The sequence below is a fragment of the Lepidochelys kempii genome, chromosome 1 (assembly GCF_965140265.1).
Source record: "Lepidochelys kempii isolate rLepKem1 chromosome 1, rLepKem1.hap2, whole genome shotgun sequence".
NCBI classification, from domain to species: Eukaryota; Metazoa; Chordata; order Testudines; family Cheloniidae; genus Lepidochelys; species Lepidochelys kempii.
Genome location: NC_133256.1, coordinates 250,349,121 through 250,367,743, shown reverse-complemented (window position 1 = coordinate 250,367,743; position 18,623 = coordinate 250,349,121). Strand labels below are relative to the sequence as shown.

General features: G+C 43.8%; 1 protein-coding gene across 1 annotated transcript in view; it reads left to right on the top strand.

Moving 5' to 3' along the window:
• LOC140903027 (tyrosine 3-monooxygenase-like) overlaps positions 1-18,234 on the top strand; it is a 45,119-nt gene extending 26,885 nt beyond the window's left edge. Inside the window, exons 10-12 of the mRNA XM_073323657.1 lie at positions 4,587-4,682; positions 13,559-13,692; positions 17,329-18,234. Coding sequence (XP_073179758.1) covers positions 4,587-4,682; positions 13,559-13,692; positions 17,329-17,491 — 393 coding nt within the window. The 3' untranslated portion in view covers positions 17,492-18,234. The remainder of the gene's footprint in view (positions 1-4,586; positions 4,683-13,558; positions 13,693-17,328) is intronic.
• Positions 18,235-18,623: the final 389 nt, after the last annotated feature.

The window sequence follows — 18,623 nt, the reverse complement described above, 5'->3', positions numbered from 1 at the left end:
ACTTCCAGCTTCACGTCACACCAGCTACGAGGTCAGATTACCTGCATCCTACTATTAAACTAAACCAGCGTTGAAAAAGGGTTTATTTTTGTGTGAGCATAAACCAGCCACTAGCTGTGATGATCCACATAGTCACTACAGTTGCAAACACTAGAACTATCATCAGCAATCTCAGGGTAGCTATTACTCTGTAGACGGCCTGGCTTTGCAGATAGAACCCATACCAGGACTAAAAAAACCTGGGTTCTAATCTGGCTCTGCCGCTGGGTGACCTCAGGCAAGTCACTTCACCTCCCTGAACTTCAGTTTCCCCTTCTGTGAAAAGGGGATAATGATACTGATGTACTACCTAAAGTTCTTTGCAATCCATGGATGAAAAGTGCGATATAAGAACTGGTGTTTTTATTTCATCACTGTTCATTTCAGACAGTGGAAGTTATCATCATTTACATGACCAGATCCTCAGCTGGAATAAGACAACATCACCACCACTGACGTCAATGGAGCTTTTCAGCAGTTGAGGATCTGCTCCACGAGGTCTTTCTTGTGGCTGCCCCCTAGCCAGCTGCCCCAGTCATTGGAGAATCGAGCTCCAAGGCTAAACCACAATACAAATTCACAGCTGGCCTCACTTTACCAGGCTGCCCAGTCTGAGCAGCTCACAACTGTCCTGCAATCTGAGTAGAGCAGGGCCCACAGAACAGAAAGCGCAACGTGATCGCCTGGCTTCTTGCCATCCAAAAATAGTTACTGGCTCCCAAAGCCAACGGCCCTAAATGTCAGCCTGTGGAAGTTGTGTATGACCACTGTAAGGAAGACTGGACTATCATACACTACATCACTTAGCACTGGGATGGACAATACTTTAAGAACAAAGAGAGCCCACAAAAGGTATCCCCTGCTCTCCTGTGATCAAATCTGTGCACCAGAAGTGCAAGTTCCCGTGGAGAGAACAGGGGTGCTGGAACAATGTGTATAGTGGGGTGGCTGAGAGCCATTGAACCGAACTGTAAACCCTGGATATGATGGAAACCACTACAAGCCAGGGGGTGCTGTCACACCCCCCCAGGACCCCTAGTTCCAGCACCTCTGGGAGAGAATGGGTAGGGGACTGTGTGAGGATCCTATTAACTCGCTCTCCTATTTAATCACAAATAGTTTCCTCCTTCCTTGGTTATGAGAATCACCACTTAGTGAACACACATTTTAAATTACACTGGCCGGAGATGTTTGCAATTTGAGCCTGCAAACTCTGAGTATATTGATATGATAACATACTGTCACCTCACACTGACCTGTGTAATTTGAGGATAGTGAGGTGGTGTGAAGACCTGGAGCAAGCTGGTATAAATGGGGATAACTCCACTGACTTGAATGGAGTTCTGACCCCTAATGAAACACCCTGGGGGTACATCTTTATTGCAAAACAATACCCACGGCAACGAGTCTCAGAGCCTGGGCCAAATAACTTGGGTTCACAGGGCTCATGCTACAGAGTTAAAAATAGCAGTGTAGATGTCTGGGCTCGGGTTGAAGCTGGGGCTGTGAAACCCAGTGAGGAGGGAGGGTCTCAGAGCCTGGACTCCAGCCCGAGCCCAAACATCTTCACTGCTATTTTTGGCCCAGTCACACAAGCCCCCTGAGCCTGACTCAGCTGACCCAAGCTCTGAGACTTGCTTCTGTGGGTCTATTTTTGCAGTATAGCTGTACCCTGGGTCATTCTCCGGGTGAAAGGCTTTCGGGAACACCTACCATTTCATGCAACCTGGCCTATTCCAAAGGTACATGCTTGCTCATCAGGATGATTTTTGAGTGCCAGGAGTAAATCAGCTGTGTCGGGGTGAATTATCCATCTACGGAGAGCTCTGCCAGAGGCAAAGGAATCCTTCCAATGCCCCCCCACATACAAGCAGCTCCTGCAGCCCCTCCCTGATGAGCCCACATATATCTTTGCAAACCCTGCAGTTCTCAGTCTCTTTGTTGCAGGCCAGGAGGGGGTTGCCAGTAACAGCCCAGGGGTTGTGAGCCTGTCTAATGTTCCCTTTCTCCAGTCACCCATTGGAGAAGATTTGCTCAACCACATGTGCCAGGACGCAGATTGAGGGCAAAGTTCCCCATGAACCTTTTAACACTTCTGTGGCACCTACTGTGAAAGGCAGGAGCCCAGGTATCCCATAAAATGCCATGGCAGGAGTCACACTCCCCCCCGTCCAAACTCCTCAGGAGTCTACGGCACACGTGAGAAAGACTCTTGGGTGAGCAAAAACAGGAGGAAATGGGTGAGCAAAAACAGGAGGAAAAGAGCTACGTTGTCCCTAGATCCCATCTGCGCCAGTACTTGGGAATTCAGCTCGGGGGGAGGGGGGCGGGGGAGGGGAACAAATGAATTATCTTTAGTTTTTTATGGTTGTCCAACGAAGTGATGCAAACTACGGGTCAGATTGCGAACCCCTGGTATGACTCATCCAAGTGGTCCCATTAACGTCAATGGGACAACTCCTGAGATTCCTGGCTCATCAGTGGAAGAATGGGGTCCACAAGCTGGCTCTAAATTACCAAATCACATAGAGACACATTCCGACTCCTCCTGCTGACCTTACTCCATGAGACGTTTTCTGAAGTCAGTGAGACCACTTATGGAATCAGACTCATGCTGATGCATGAGTGCTGCTGTCACAATCTAGTTCTTAATGCCTCTCAAGTCTAGTGGCCAGAGCACAGGTCTTGGGAGCCAGGAATATCTGCATTCCCTCCCCCCCCCCTCTCTTTCTCTCTCTCTCTCTCTCTGTGATCTTGGTTAACTCATTTAGTTGGCTGCTTCAGTCTCTCCACCTGTAATAGGGGTATTAATACCTATGTCATAGGACCATTGTGAGGACGAGCTAGTTAATGTAATTAAAGTGTGCTGCTAAGTGTTATGAGATTGATTTTACTAAATCTAACGCTGAACCACCATTGATTCCTTCGTCTATTCCGTTCTTAATATTTAGATTGAACATGTGTCCAGTTCTACACAACTGTGTGAGAGCAGGACAGATTGAAAGGTGTCAGCATTCATGCTTCAACTGACTGCCCAGGTGGCATCATAGCATGTATCACACTATGGCTGTGAGTGTCAAGATCCAAGATCCTCACTCACTTAGCATCACAGAAGTGACACATGGGGTACTTTCAGAAAGAATGGGGCACCCCATTCCACCTTCCTGTCCCTCAGGATCCAACCAAAGAGATCCTATACTAAAAAGATGAGGAATTGGAAAAGATCCCCATTAGAAAATAAAAAGGACCTAGATGATTAGAACATCACAAATGGAGTATTATCATTTGAAATGTGGGTAAAGTAGTTAGAAGAGAAAACCCCAAAGGAACAACAATCCTGGGTGTTTGTTTCTTTGTTTGGCTTTTGGGTTGTTTTAATTGTAAACGTCCTTGCTAATAACAAGTCAGAGAACTATGATGCTATACATCAAAGAAACCAAGATATATAGGTAGAATAGTCTCATACTATTCTGTGAGGTATCACCAACTCTTTAAGTGGAGTGTTGTAAACAAATCACTTAGGGTTTGATTGAAACTTAGGGCTTAGCTCTGTGTAAGGGGCAGTGCATAGCTGAATGCCCCAGAAGGAGGCCTGAGATGAATTGTGACACGGAGCCACATTGGGAATATGATTCCTTCCTTCCCTATTGTTTCTCTCTTGTTCTTGGAGCAGGTATAGGTTCTACCCCTCCCTGTCCTCTGCTGGGAAAGGTACTGAGTGTATAGGCCCTGCTTCCTCCTTCCCCCAGCTTCCCCATGTCTGAAACTGCAATTTCGGAAGGGTTAACATGGGTGCGGAGGGGGAAAGTGTCCTAATTCCCCTACTCTCCAGAGCAGGTCTGTAGGGCTCTGTCACAATCCAGCACTTAATGTGGAACTACTTCAATTTGCAAGGGCAGCCAAAAGATACTTGTCTTTGTTGTCTGTTGTAATGCGATAAAAGATGGAATTGCCTTCATTTTAAAGTGGATGTTGAAGCTAAGGGATGGATCATTTCAAATTTCTGCTAATAGTGCCATACATAGAATGGAGGGGAGGGGACCTTTCCTATTTCACTTTGCTCAAGTAGTAGATAACTTGTGTTACAATCTCAGGCACGGATCCTACACAGTGGAACATACGGGTGCTTGCTGCACCTCTGTGGAGGCCCCACAGACATCTCTACGTCTCCATTGACTAAAATGTAACTGACAGTTCACAGGGCACAATACAATTTGTAGCATCTTTCAAATCAAATGATAATGGAGCAGGCAAAACTTTTGTTTCCTCCACGTGGTTAGCATTTTTTAAAATTGAGTTTCCTTTTTGGAGGGGCAGAATGGCAGTAGATTTGGATAATTTACTTTAAAATTTAAATATATAAATATGTAAGGATATTTTCTTAAAATATACAAACTTAATGCTTAAAGATAACAGAAATTAAGAAAAGCAATAGGGAGAAAAGAAACAAAAGAAAGAGAGGGAACAAGTCAAGGAAACAAAAAGGGAGGTGATTATGAGTTTAGTTTATGGTTCTCACAAACTGATTAGTTGTTCTTGGTTATCAGCTCTATTGGTTTACTATTGAGTTTGGTCTCTGCAAACAAAATGGATCCATCAAAGCTTATGGGGCAGGACTCCTTTCATCATACGGGGAGCTTGTGGTAAGTAAAATGTATTTATTATTGAGGGATTCCTATGATCCATTTTCTAACGTTTGTGGGGAAAGTTAATGAATGTTTTCTGACATAAAAATATTCTGAGGATCATTTTAAAAAACACTTGATCATCACATTTAGAACCTTACTCCTTCTACCCTACAGAAATTCAGATATTCCCTTCTCTCCTACAACAGACATTACAAATATGAATAGAAAAGTTATAGCTTTGTCTGTCTTCCAACTAAATAATCAACATAGCCTTGAAAACTAACCATACTTGTGAACTAATAGACTGTCTCCTCATGGTACCTTCACCAGTACAAGCTTGGTCTCTCTCAGCATATGCACAATGTACCCAGCTCTTTGATGGCATCAGCAGTAACCAGGTAGAGAGCCGGTAGCCTGCTGTCAAAATAAGTCAGTGAGGACTTGTCAAGGATATGCAACAGTCTGAAGTTGACTGCAGCTGCATCACAGGTCATTAGAAAAACACTATTTAAAAAGATTAGCCGCACAGTTGCCCTGTCCTGTTCAAAACTGGTTCAGGGATGCAACCCCCACCCCCACAATCCCCTTTTGGGTTGGGACCCCCATGGTTACAACATCATGAAATTTTGGGTTTAGACATCTGAAAACATGAAATTTACCAATTTTCAAATCCTATGGCCATGAAATTGACCATAATGGACCCTGAATTTGGTAGAGATGACCACAGATGCCTTGGCAGATCAAAACCTGGCAGACAGAAGCACGGTTGTCTGACATTAAGATAGTGTAGCTGCTTGTTGTTCACTAGAGGGTGTTATCCGGGGTTCTTTCAACCCGAAGCTCTTGGTAACTTTTACTCTGTACGAGGTGGTGTCAGGAAATAAATCAGGGGAGACACGGCCGTCCGACCAATAGATGGCTGGCACAAATAGGACAACACAAGAGTGCTTTCAATTAAAGCTAAACTTTAGTCTCAAGCACTTACACACATCCGCAACAGGTTAGTAAAACACCCCCAACCCTTGATAATTACCAAAGCTGAGTGGCTCTCGAGTGACACAGTGGCAGGCTTCCGGTGGCCAAATCTTCCATCTGCCGGTGGGGACTGCAAGATGTATCCAGAGGGAGAGGCCAAAAAGAGTCCAACTACCTCAAACTTTTCCCCCTTATTTATACATTAGTAATAGAATGACATGTCCCTTAAAGAAAACTTGTTAAATAAGCAGTTTCAATGGTCAAGCAAGAGGTTCCTTCTGATTATTGATTAACCACGTGTGGGTTTTTCCAGAGTTTGGAGCCTTGAGGCCCCAGTAGGCATTCCTGGGGAACATCCTGCTCTTTGAAAATGCATGTATCAGCAACTTCAACATAAATCTTATCAGGAAGGATACGGAGTCAAGTTGCCCTTTCTGTGGCACCCAAAACCCCCTCCCCTCCTGCCTTGGTCAAGCTGCATGGCCACTTTACAGTCTGCTGACTTGGCTACTTTTAGCAACAAGCCATAGTGGTTTCAGGCACTTTACTGGTTTGCCAAAATCTCCCCATACAGAGGGCAGTGAGTCTTCTGGGATTGGTGTGCTCCTAACTCCTGCAAACCAAACTGCAGGGTTCAGTTTCCAAACTGAATGGTGCACAGTTTGCAGAGCTTTCCTTTATGGTATGCAGGGAAAACTTCCCTCGTTAACTCCCGTATAGAAGTATGTGTGTCTTTGTTACAATGTGGTATTGCGATCTTGTGCATGACCATTTTTAAAACCTGTATTATAGAGGTACAGCACCTATATATATATATATAATACTGGACTTTCTCACGTTGAACCAAAAAATCAGCGTCCATCTCCACAAATTATGCTCAATTACCATACAGTTGGTTTAGACTTATACCTGTTCTAGGATAAAGTCTGCAGGCTACTGATATTTTCTTAAACATCCCTCTGTCTTCACCATATGCACTGTCAACAAATATAAGGTTATAGCGGATTTTATTTATCTTTTAAAACCTGTCAGATCCATTATCCAAACTGAATATGAGGCAAGGATCAACATTTGTTTTATCCCCTTATCTATCTAGGTGACCAGACAGCAAAATCAGGGCAGGGGGTGGGAGGTAATAGGCTTCTATATAAGAAAAAGCCTCAAATATCAGGACTGTCCCTATAAAATCGGAACATCTGGTCACCCTAGATCTGTCTGAATACTTTATAGCTTTAAATCTAATTTATTTCAGCATTAAGCAGGGTAATAAAGGATACTGGTGCTCATGTCTCCAAATATATATGTTTTGAGGCACCTAGGTTAAAGTTCAGAAGCTCAGTAAAGGTTAACTAGTTGTTTTTCAGCATGGCCTCTAGAGATTTTGACAGAGCTTTAAATCTCCTTTAAGTGATTAATCACAATAGAGGAATCCAGTCAAGTCCTAAGGCTAGGTCTGTGGTGAGAGAAACTGAGTGAGTGTACGACCTTGGTTGTAAAGGCTAAAGTTACATCTGCCGTTTAACTGAATGTAGAAGGCAAGTGCTTTGTATTGCTCTTGGGGCTGCCTAATTTTCTCATTAAGAACTGTAGAATCAGTCGGAGACGTTTTAACTCTTCCCTGCTAACTGCTGCTACTTCATTTTAAAATCAACCACTCTATTCCATATTATCAAGGTTCCCATACTGTGCTCATCACAGCAGTCTGAATGCCTTCCAATACCTCATTAAGTAACTCGACTAACATCCCCATGTGTTCTCTCATTCTCTATCCCCGGGGGATATTTTTTAAAATATACACGTTGCTGTGTACTTATGTTACAGAAGGCAAGGTCAAAGGGATGCACTTTGCTCTTGGGGTAAAAGGTGGTGAGGTTTGTGATGGCCCTTAATACCTGGCATGGAGGGATTCATTCCACAGTCTCAGACCAGCCCCGGCGAAAGTTCTAGCTCCAGCAATTTTTACCCTTATTGCAGGGGTGAAAGTAACTTAAAGGACTTACCAGCACGCCGGACTCCTGAGCTGGGGGCAAGGCCTCAACTGGAAGGGGCATGGCCTCAACTGGAAGGCACTGGGCCTTTAGAGCCCCGGGCCCTTTAAATCAAGATTTAAAGGGCCCTGGGCTCCGGCTGCGGTAGTGGCGGCTGGGAGCCCCGAGCCCTTTAAATCACTGCCGGGGCTATCAGCTGAAGAGGTGGCTGGGAGCCCCGGGGCTCGGGGACCATTTAAAGGGGGCCTGGGGCTCCGGCCACCACTTCCGCAGCGGAGCCCTGCGCCCTTTAAATCACCACCAGAACCCCACTGCTGGAGCCTTGGGGTAGCGGTGGCGGGGCTCCAGTGGTGATTTAAAGGGCCAGGAGCTCCCAGCCACTGCTACCGCAACGGCGCCCCGGGCCCATTAAATCGCCACTGGAGCCCCAAGGGTCCTGGCCACCTCTGCTACCCGGGGGCAACGGGGCTCTGGCAGCAATTTAAAGGGCCAGGGGCTCCAGCTGCTGCTGGGAGCCCCAGGCCCTTTAAATTGCCACCTGGCGAAGCTGGTCCAGGATGGTGCACCGGCTCTCGCTGGTACGCCACAACGGAGCGTACCGGCTTAATTTCACCTCTGCCTTATTGTAGAGAGTTCCGTTGTGTCAAAGAAGCGGAGTTATTGACCCTGATTTATATCTCAGAGTACTAGGTGGCCTTTTAGGTATCCTGGGCCCAGGTTACAGAGCGCCATAAAGGTACAGACTGAGACCTTGTACCTGAATTGAAATTCTATTGGAAACTAGTGTGGAGAGCAGAAGCTAGATGTGATGTGCTCACAGTAGCCTATGTTGCAGGAGGAGAGGTGCTGTGCCATACTGAACTAGTTAGGTCTTCCTAGGTGCTGAAGGCTTCATGTCCAGATACATCACAGTGCTGTAGTTTACATGAGGTGTGAATAAATGAGTCCAGGTCACTGTCCACCAGGATGGGACAGAGTCTCTCAGCCATCAGAGCTGATAGAAAGCATTATTCCTGGATACTGCTATATGAAAGCTTGGTGTCAGTGAAGAATCCAAGAGTCCTCCTAAACTATGGATTGAATTATTCAGTTATCAATGGATCTAATGGAGACTTCACTGTAGCAGTACACTCTTCCGAATGTTTTCTTCTGCCCACCAGCATCACCTCAACTTTGCTCAGGTTCAGCTTCAGCCAATTGTTCTTATTCCATGAGCTGATCTCATCCAAGCACTGGGCCATCTTGATGGTAGTGGTATGATCCTATGTGGTGAAGGATAGCTAGAGTTCTGTGTCATCTGCATGTTGTTGTATGTGAGTCCATGCTATCTGACTAGCTGACCTAGTGGCTGCATGTAGGTGTTGAACGGGACCAGAGAACCATGTCTGACTCTAAGCGTAGCAGTTGTGGTGAATCTGCTAACCAAACTTGCCTTCCCCGAACTGTATGGATAATCACAAATCAGCTTTCAGTACTGTACTGTAAGTTCACTATACCATAACTGCCAGCCATTCAGCATTGTGTAAAACTAGTAGCTGACAGCCCATGCTGTGAGACAGCTGTAATTCATCAAGTCATGTGTGTAATATTGTGGTGATATTCTAAACAAAAAGAGCTTTCTGTCATGTTTGTAGCTGTTCTCATTGCTTCACATTGACTCTACAGATCATCTAGACTTCTGAGTGATGTTTGGGGTTATTGTATGTGCTGGTTGTGGTGTTATTTGCATGGTTGTGTTGATTTGGGCTAGGTTGTGTTGTGCTGGGAGAGATGTGATAATCTGCTTGGGTGACTAATGAAGGGTATGTACTGCCATGAGGATCTATGTGTGTTCAGGGTTATTGTGTATGTTGGTTGTGTAGGTGTCTGTGTTGATTTGTGGCAGGTTGTGCTGAGAGATTTGAGTTGATTTATGTGGTTGGTAGCTGGGTGCATGGGTGTGGCAACTGAACCAAGTAATCCACCATCTGTGTAGTCTCTCTCATACAACCAATGAAAATGTTGCATGCAAATTAGCAGTAGAGTATTGGTGCTGATTGGTTGAGTTACCTCTGATATCACAATGACCTAGGGCTCATCTCATTGCATAGATAAATGCCTTACTGTAACTGTATAACATGGGTGTAATTCATAAAGTTAAAATGGCTTAAAACTTAAAAATTGGATGGTAACAGACTGTGAAACTCAGTGACGACTCAACCTGGTGATATTCTGAACAAAAAGAGCTCTCAGCCGTGCTCGTAGCTGCTTCTGTTGCTTCACACAGACTCAGACTTTTTAGGCTTCAGAATGACGTTTATGGAATCTTATTATATAGGTGCTCCTCATCCTTGTGTTCAAAAATTCATAGATTCCAAGGCCAAAATGGACCATTTTGATCATATAGTGAGTCTCACCTCCTGTATAACACGGGCCATAGAACTAATAATTCCAAGAGCATATCTTTTAGAAAAACATCCAGTTTTGATTTGAGTATCCACCAAGACCCTCGGTAAATTGTTCCAACGGTTAATTACTCTCACTTTTAAAAGTTTATGCCCTATTTTAAGTCTGAATTTGTCTAGCTTCAACTTCCTGATATTGGATCATGTTATACCTTTCTCTTCTAAATTGAAGAGCCCATTATTAAATATTTGTTCCCCATATAGGTACTCACAGACTAATCAAATCACCCCTTAACCTTCTCTTCATTAAGCTAAGTAGAATGAGCTCCATGACTCATCACTATTTTCTAATCCTTTAATCATTCTTGTGGCTCTTCTCTGAACTTCTCCATTTTATCAACATCCTTCCTGAATTGTGGATACCAGAACTGGACACTGTATTCCAGCAGTGGTTAGACCAGTGCCAAATACAGAGGCAAAATAACCTCTTCTCCAACTCAATATTCCTTTATTTATGCATCCAAGAATTGCATTACCCCTTTTGGCCACAGAATCGCACTGGGAGCTCATGTTCTGCTGATTATGCACCACAACTCCCAAATCTTTTTCAGAGTCACTGCTTTCCAGGATAGAATCTCCTATCGTGTAAGTATGCCCTACATTCTGTGTTCCTAGATATATACAGTTACATTTAGCCATATTAAAATGCATATTGTTTGCCTGTGTCCAGCTTACCAAGCAATCTTGATCACTCTGTAGCAGGGACATGTCTTCTTTCTTATTTATCACTTCCTCGATTTTTGTGTCATCTGCAAACTTGATCAGTGATTTTATGTTTTCTTCCATATCCTTAATAAAAATGTTACATAGCGAAGGACCAAGAACCAGTCCCTGCTGGACCCCACTATAAACATTTCTATTCAAAGATGATTCCCCACTTACAATTACAGACCGACAGACCTACAGTTGAGACCTATCAGCTAGCCAGCTTTTTTGTGTGCATTGTTAATATTATATCTTTCTAATTTTTAATCAAAATATTGTGCAGTACCAAGGCAAATGCTTTACAGAAGTCTAAGTCTATTACATCAACACTATTCCCTTTATCAACAAAGCTTGCAATCTCACCAGAAAAAAGATAAAAAATAAACATCCAGGCTGGGCTCTGTCCCTACATACAGTAAACTGTAAAGGCCCAGACACTGGTTCGGCAGAATTCAATACTGTACACGCTTCATTTGTAGCACAGTGAGTCCTTACCTTCTATGAGTTATATCAGCCCATCTGGGTTAAGCAGAACTTCCCACTAAAATCAGTGGGGAGTTCTGTGTAAACACTGATGGCACAGTGTGTTCCCACTGTTTTTGAATTTCTAAAACCTGTCCTCATTGTTTCACAAAGCTAGCAATATCTATATGCAGCCTTTTGATTGCCCATTACTAACACACGTATCTCAGGCCATGTCTACATTACAAGTGCTACAGTAACACAGTTATGGTGCCATAACTATGCTGCTGTAGCGCAGATGCTTCTTATCGCACTGGAAGGGTATTTTCCGTCACTGTAGGAACTTCACCTCCCCAAGCAACAGTACCTCAGTCGATGGAGGTATTCATCTGTCTACCTAGCTGCATCTACATGGGGGTTAAGTCTGCATAACTACCCCTGAGTTCCATAGCTATGTCTGCATTTTATTTTTATTTCTTTTGGCCACACAATTAGGCAAGTTCTGTACCATTCCCCACAGCAAGCTACATTACTGAACAAGTTAGGGTGAACCTCAAAATATTCAGAGTTCTGGTTTGGTTCAGATAAGATTCTAAAAATTTACTTAATGAACTTGTTTGACTTTCTCAAGTCAGCACATTGGGCTGGAAATCTCACACAGTATCACTACCTCTTGAAATTTTATCACTAGTGTCATGATATTTGGTGGTGTTCTTCAAGCCACAGCATATGAATTAACGAGACTCTCAGCTGCTTTTTTTTTAAATGAAAGTTTCTAGATGCTTCTAGTCATAGTCAGAAACAGAGCACACAGAGCCTTTCTCATGGGATTTGGGTACTTCCTATAGCAATACTGGCTGAAATCAGCAGTGTAAAACACACCTCCAAACATTTCTGAACCTTTATAAAATGGCTATGTAAGTGGGTAGGCATGTGTGGCTGTCCCTCACTGTCAATCTCAGAGGGTGGCTACACCTCTTTGCTGTCACGCACCTGGAACGACAGTCATACAAAGGAGAATTTAGCTGCCTCTAGATCTCAAACCCTCACGCAGGGCAGAGCTGTGAATAGTCTATGAGCCCAGGCCCTCAAGCAGGGTGGGGCACCACACAGTCTAGGGCTCAGGAGGGGGGTGAGCCCCACACAGTCTAGCATCCTAGCTCAGTGGACGGTAGAGCAACACAGGCCTCCTGGCCTATGATGGGAAGGCTGCCACCCCAGGGGTGAGATGGTGGGAGTACGGCCCACCTGACTCCACCACGTCCCAGCCCAGGGCCCTAACAGTGGCAGGATGATCCAGCCACAACATGCTGACCTAGAGTCAGCCAGCAACATAGCCAGATAGTAGTCGACTGCTCCTGGGCTACTACCTGAACCCTGGGGTCATCCTCCGTCTCCCCAGGGTACACTGCCAGTGGCAAGCCCAGCAGCTTCTCAGTATCAGCTGGGGGTAGCTCGGGAGAGTCCTCAAAGCAAAAGAAGTCTTCTGCGGTCTCCTGCATTAGCAGTGGGGAGAACATGTTAATCTCCCTTTGTGGCTGCAACCCAACTGAGCTACAGGGTCCACCTTTTATACTTCCTGTTCCTCTCCCACCCCTCTGCTTCTGGTGTGGTGAGTGTGGCTTTCCTGGTTCTGCCCACTAGGGGGCATCTGGCTGTCCCTTGCTGTCAATCTCCAAGGATGGCCACACCTCTTTGCTACAGGTTGGTTGTGCAACAGGCTAAGTGGAACTGGAGAAAGAGGACAAGATGTCAGGAAGACCATACACTGGTGTGAGACTAGAGGCTCAGGAATGCAGGCATGAGGATTGTTCCTCCGCGTGGCTTGAAGACAAACAAGTCATGCCTCAGAATGTAAAGATGGCCTCTCAATATGTTTAATAGAGCTTTGTTTCTTTCATCTCCATGAGCTTGTTGCATAATTTATTGCTAATTAAATAAGTTGATGGGACTTTTAAAATAAAACTAAAGAGGATTGTGGGGTGAAGGGACAGCTGTGTTACTGAAACCAGGAGCTTTATAACCTTTCAGAATAAATGTTTAATTAGCATCACACCCTGAATTTGATTCTAGAAAAGGGCTATGATATGCCCACCCTGGATTGTTGCAATGGATGAAACATCTTCTTTTCCATGTGTGTTGTGTTAGTGAAAAGTTATGAAAATAAACTTTAAACTGTAAATGTAGACTCCTAATCGTAATTTATCTTGCCCTGTCCCAAATGCACCTTAGAATCTTAATCAGTACAATGGATCTTTATTTTGTTAAGTCTTTATGCACAAATTCTAACCTTTTGTGTTGTTATTTGTTTTTAAAGTATGCGTTATCAAATAAGCCTGAGCACAAACCGTTTGATCCCGAACTGACTGCAGTTCATCCATATCAGGATCAGACCTTCCAACCTGTCTATTTTGTAGCAGAAAATTTTGAAGATGCCAAGGCCAAACTCCAGTGAGTATGTCACCAATGCCCATTCTTTTCATTGAGCCAAATACCTTGGGCCAAATGCTAATCTCCAAGTCACAGGAGGCACTACTATACCCCTGCCCAATCTGGCAGCTGAGCTAAGGTTAGAAGCTGGGCTCCCTTCACAGTGTCAAGATAGATCCAGCCTCATTCCATAAAACATGATGGCTGACTCAGAACACACACAATCTGCACATTTGTTTAATAAATAAAAGTAAATACTGCTTTTGAAAAGCAATAGTTGCAAATAAGATGCCATCTACATACCTATCCAGCCCCCAAACCCAACATCCAAAAGATGCCTTACTCACGTTTGTCCTCGCAACATCTCTCTGAGGTAGGTTCTGTTTCTGAAAGGTAGAGAGATTAAATGACTTTCCCAAAGTCACACAGAAAGTTTGTGGCAATCAGGAATTAAAGTTAGATCTCTTGTAGCCCCGTCAAGGGGCTTTACCATAAGGCCATCCTTCTATCCCAAATATGTAAGCACAAGGGAACAGAATTAAAATTCACAGTCAACATAGGTTCTGGCATAACATCAGAGTGCAACCTAGGTAACAGGCTTCAGAGTAGCAGCCGTGTTAGTCTGTATTCGCAAAAAGAAAAGGAGTACTTGTGGCACCTTAGAGACTAACCAATTTATTTGAGCATGAGCTTTCGTGCGCTACAGCTCACTTCATCGGATGCATTCAGTGGAAAGTACAGTGGGGAGATTTATATACACAGAGAACATGAAACAATGGGTGTTACCATACACACTGTAACAAGAGAGTGATCACTTAAGGTGAGCTATTACCAGCAGGAGAGCGGGGGCTGGGGGAGGAAGAAAACCTTTTGTAGTGATAATCAAGGTGGGCCATTGCCAGCAAAAAGAAAAGGAGTACTTGTGGCACCTTAGAGACTAACCAATTTATTTGAGCATAAGCTTTCGTGAGTGAGCTGTAGCTCACGAAAGCTTATGCTAAAATAAATTGGTTAGTCTCTAAGGTGCCACAAGTACTCCTTTTCTTTTTGCGAATACAGACTAACACGGCTGCTACTCTGAAACATTGCCAGCAGTTAACAGGAACATCTGAGGAGCGGGGGGGGGGGAATAAACATGGGGAAATAGTTTTATTTTGTGTAATGACACATCCAATCCCAGTCTCTATTCAAGCCTAAGTTAATTATATCCAGTTTGCAAATTAATTCCAATTCAGCAGTCTCTCATTGGAGTCTGTTTTTGAAGTCTTTTTGTTGTAATATTACGACCTTTAGGTCTGTAATCGAGTGATCAGAGAGATTGAAGTGTTCTCCGACTGGTTTTTGAATGTTATAATTCTTGACATCTGATTTGTGTCCATTTATTCTTTTACGTAGAGACTGTCCAGTTTCACCAATGTATATGGCAGAGGGGCATTGCTGGCACATGATGGCATATATCACATTGGTGGATGTGCAGGTGAACGAGCCTCTGATAGTGTGGCTGATGTGATTAGGCCCTATGATGGTGTCCCCTGAATAGATATGTGGAGACAGTTGGCAACGGGCTTTGTTGCAAGGATAGGTTCCTGGGTTAGTGGCTCTGTTGTGTGGTGTGTGGTTGCTGGTAAGTATTTGCTTCAGGTTGGGGGGCTGTCTGTAGGCAAGGACTGGTCTGTCTCCCAAGATCTGTGAGAGTGATGGGTCGTCCTTCAGGATAGGTTGTAGATCCTTGATGATGCGTTGGAGAGGTTTTAGTTGGGGGCTGAAGGTGATGGCTAGTGGCCTTCTGTTATTATCTTTGTTGGGCCTGTCCTGTAGTAGGTGACTTTTGGGTACTCTTCTGGCTCTGTCAATTTGTTTCGTCACTTCAGCAGGTGGGTACTGTAGTTGTAAGAATGCTTGATAGAGATCTTGTAGGTGTTTGTCTCTGTCTGAGGGGTTGGAGCAACTGCAGTTATATCGCAGAGCTTGGCTGTAGACAATGGATGGTGTGGTGTGGTCAGGGTGAAAGCTGGAGGCATGTAGGTAGGAATAGCAGTCAGTAGGTTTCCGGTATAGGGTGGTGTTTATGTGCTTATTAGCTTATTAGCACTGTCGTGTCCAGGAAGTGGATCTCTTGTGTGGACTGGTCCAGGCTGAGGTTGATGGTGGGATGGAAATTGTTGAAAGCATGGTGGAATTCCTCAAGGGCTTCTTTTCCATGGGTCCAGATGATGAAGATGTCATCAATATACCACAAGTAGAGTAGGGGCATTAGGGGAGGAGAGCTGAGGAAGTGTTGTTCTAAGTCAGCCATAAAAATGTTGGCATACTGTGGGGCCATGCGGGTACCCATAGCAGTGCTGCTGATTTGAAGGTATACATTGTCCCCAAATGTGAAATAGTTATGCGTGAGGACACAGTCACAAAGTTCAGCCACCAGGTTAGTCGTGATATTATCGGGGATAGTGTTCTTGACGGCTTGTAGTCCATCTTTGTGTGGAATGTTGGTGTAGAGGGCTTCTACATCCATAGTGGCCAGGATGGTGTTTTCAAGAAGATCACCAATGGATTGTAGTTTCCTCAGGAAGTCAGTGGTATCTCGAAGATAGCTGGGAGTGCTGGTAGCTCTTTTAAAACAAGAAGAAAAGGAGGACTTGTGGCACCTTAGAGACTAACAAATTTATTTGAGCATAAGCTTTCGTGAGCTACAGCTCACTTCATCAGAGTGTGTGCGGGGGAGATAATTTCCTAGATATTTTAAAAAAGGTAATAAAAAAATCCTATTGTGTAACAATGCCCTCCCCTGCTCCCAGCAGTGTTTGAACACTGAACCATCAGCACATAAGTGGCAGTAGGAGAAGGCAGCTATTGGTTGTAGTGGTGGGGAAGAGGCTGCTGGGGCCATGTGCTGGGTCAGGGTGGGGAATTTATAAAGGTGAGCCCAATCCAAATCTCTTTTCCCCCACCTCCTGGAGAGGCTGCCTTTTCCCAGGGCTCCCAGTGTACAGTCTGCTATTGCGGAGTAGCAGCAATGTAGGCCTCGCCTTAGGTTACAGTGTTCAGTTATTTTCGTACTCTGCCAAAATGTTGCTGACAGCTCACCCGACTGAAGAAAAATGGTGATTTTTCAAAAGTGTAAATCTCAGTTAAATCTGAAGAGAATGTCATGGAACAATGAAAAGGCAATTTTCCGGCTTCAGGGCTTTATCCATGCCAAATTTCAAAAGCCGACTGCAATGGAGGTTTTGCAGCTTCTCAATAAAAAGAAAAGCTTCACAAGAATCCTTCATGGTGGAAAGTGTTAGGTAACCTAAATGTAGGGATTGCTTCCAGCTCCCCGTACAATTATATAAATTCCAAATGGAAACATTGACATAAATGACTGCTACTGATAGTCCCTTCATTCAAAGATAAGGGAAGAGGGCCCATAACATGTGTCTCTGTGAGTGTTTTACTTCTGTGTCAAAATGGTTACCTCTTATTCTAAATAGAAATAAATGAAAATTGAAAGGGTGTGCTACACTTCTGCCTTGCTCCAGCTCATTGATGGTGTAAAACAGGAGTAACATAGTGGTAAATAAGGCCTTATAGGTTTTATATTTAGAATTTTGTCTGCAGATTCAAATGTCATTTACCTATCTCTTATATTTTCCCCCACCCCCACCCCCTCAATAGAAAATATGCTCTGAAGATCAAGAAGCCTTTTTATCTTCACTATGATCCATTCACCTGCAGCATAGAGGTTCTGAATACACCTCAGAAAGTCAAGAACACGCTCAGTCAAATGAAAGAGGAGCTGAAAAACCTCTGCTTTGCCCTTGAACAAAACCCCTCTTAAAAACCTGTCTTAGCTGGTGCTGAAATGTGTACAAATAACTCTAGAACTTACTGATTTCTAGTGGTGAAACTGTGTGTCTGAAAAGCCTAACTCATGAGTAGCTGAGTCAGTCTAATCACCTCAGTGGGTCAAGCTACACAATCTTAGCCACATTCATGACTTGTTATAGTATGTTTCAGTGACAAACAACAAAATCTTCTACTTTTGATAGGCAATGTAAGCTAGCATTGAGTGGAGTATATTTATCTACTGTTGTACCCTTTATTGCATTATACTGATATATAGAAACCCATGCCACTTTTCTAGGACTATCTCATTGAATGACACCACCTTTCAGACACGCGACTTTTGTTTGTCCATTAAATGACCCGAAACTATCTGGGCTGATAACTGCTTGAAAACATCATCTATAAATTTTTGGAGCTCAGTTCTGCAAACAGTTACTAAGACGTCTAATACGAGTTACCATGCATAGTCCCCTCAATATGCCCGGTAGAAAATGTTTGTAGGATCAGGCCTTGAACTTGCACATGGTATTTATTTGAGACTGCCACTTCATTTAACAGCCTTCATATACTGGTAGATAATTTAGTGCCAGTCACTGGGGCCCAAAGTTTGATATGGATTTACTTTCCTGTATTTCTCTCTCACACACACAATTTTTCTTTAGAGCCATTTTTTTCATTGCATCTTGTAGTAATATATCTGTCTGCTTCTTGCCAATTGGGGCAAAGGCAAAAATGTTTGATGACTAATAATAAATCATTTTGGAATAAATCAAGTTTTTTTTAAAAACCAAATATTATGTTCATCAAGCTGCTTATTTTGCTTTGTAGGCTGAACCATGTGCTCAAGAAAAAATAGGTGGAGAATAATGCCAGAGAGGAAGAGCTATCAAAATATTTTCTATAGATGGACTCTGCAGGCCATAGGGTCTCGTTCGTGAATTCCCTCTGAGAGACTGAATTTGGATTTTAGTCTTGAGTTTGGCTGGAGCTCAGAGTAGACCTATATTTGGAAGAAATGGCTTTGTTTTGTCCAAGGCCTCACACTTGCCTTGGAGGGACTCCAGGGCCGCCCACACACCCTTGTCTTTTCCAGTTCCTGGAGCAGTGAGAGAAAAAGAAATAAC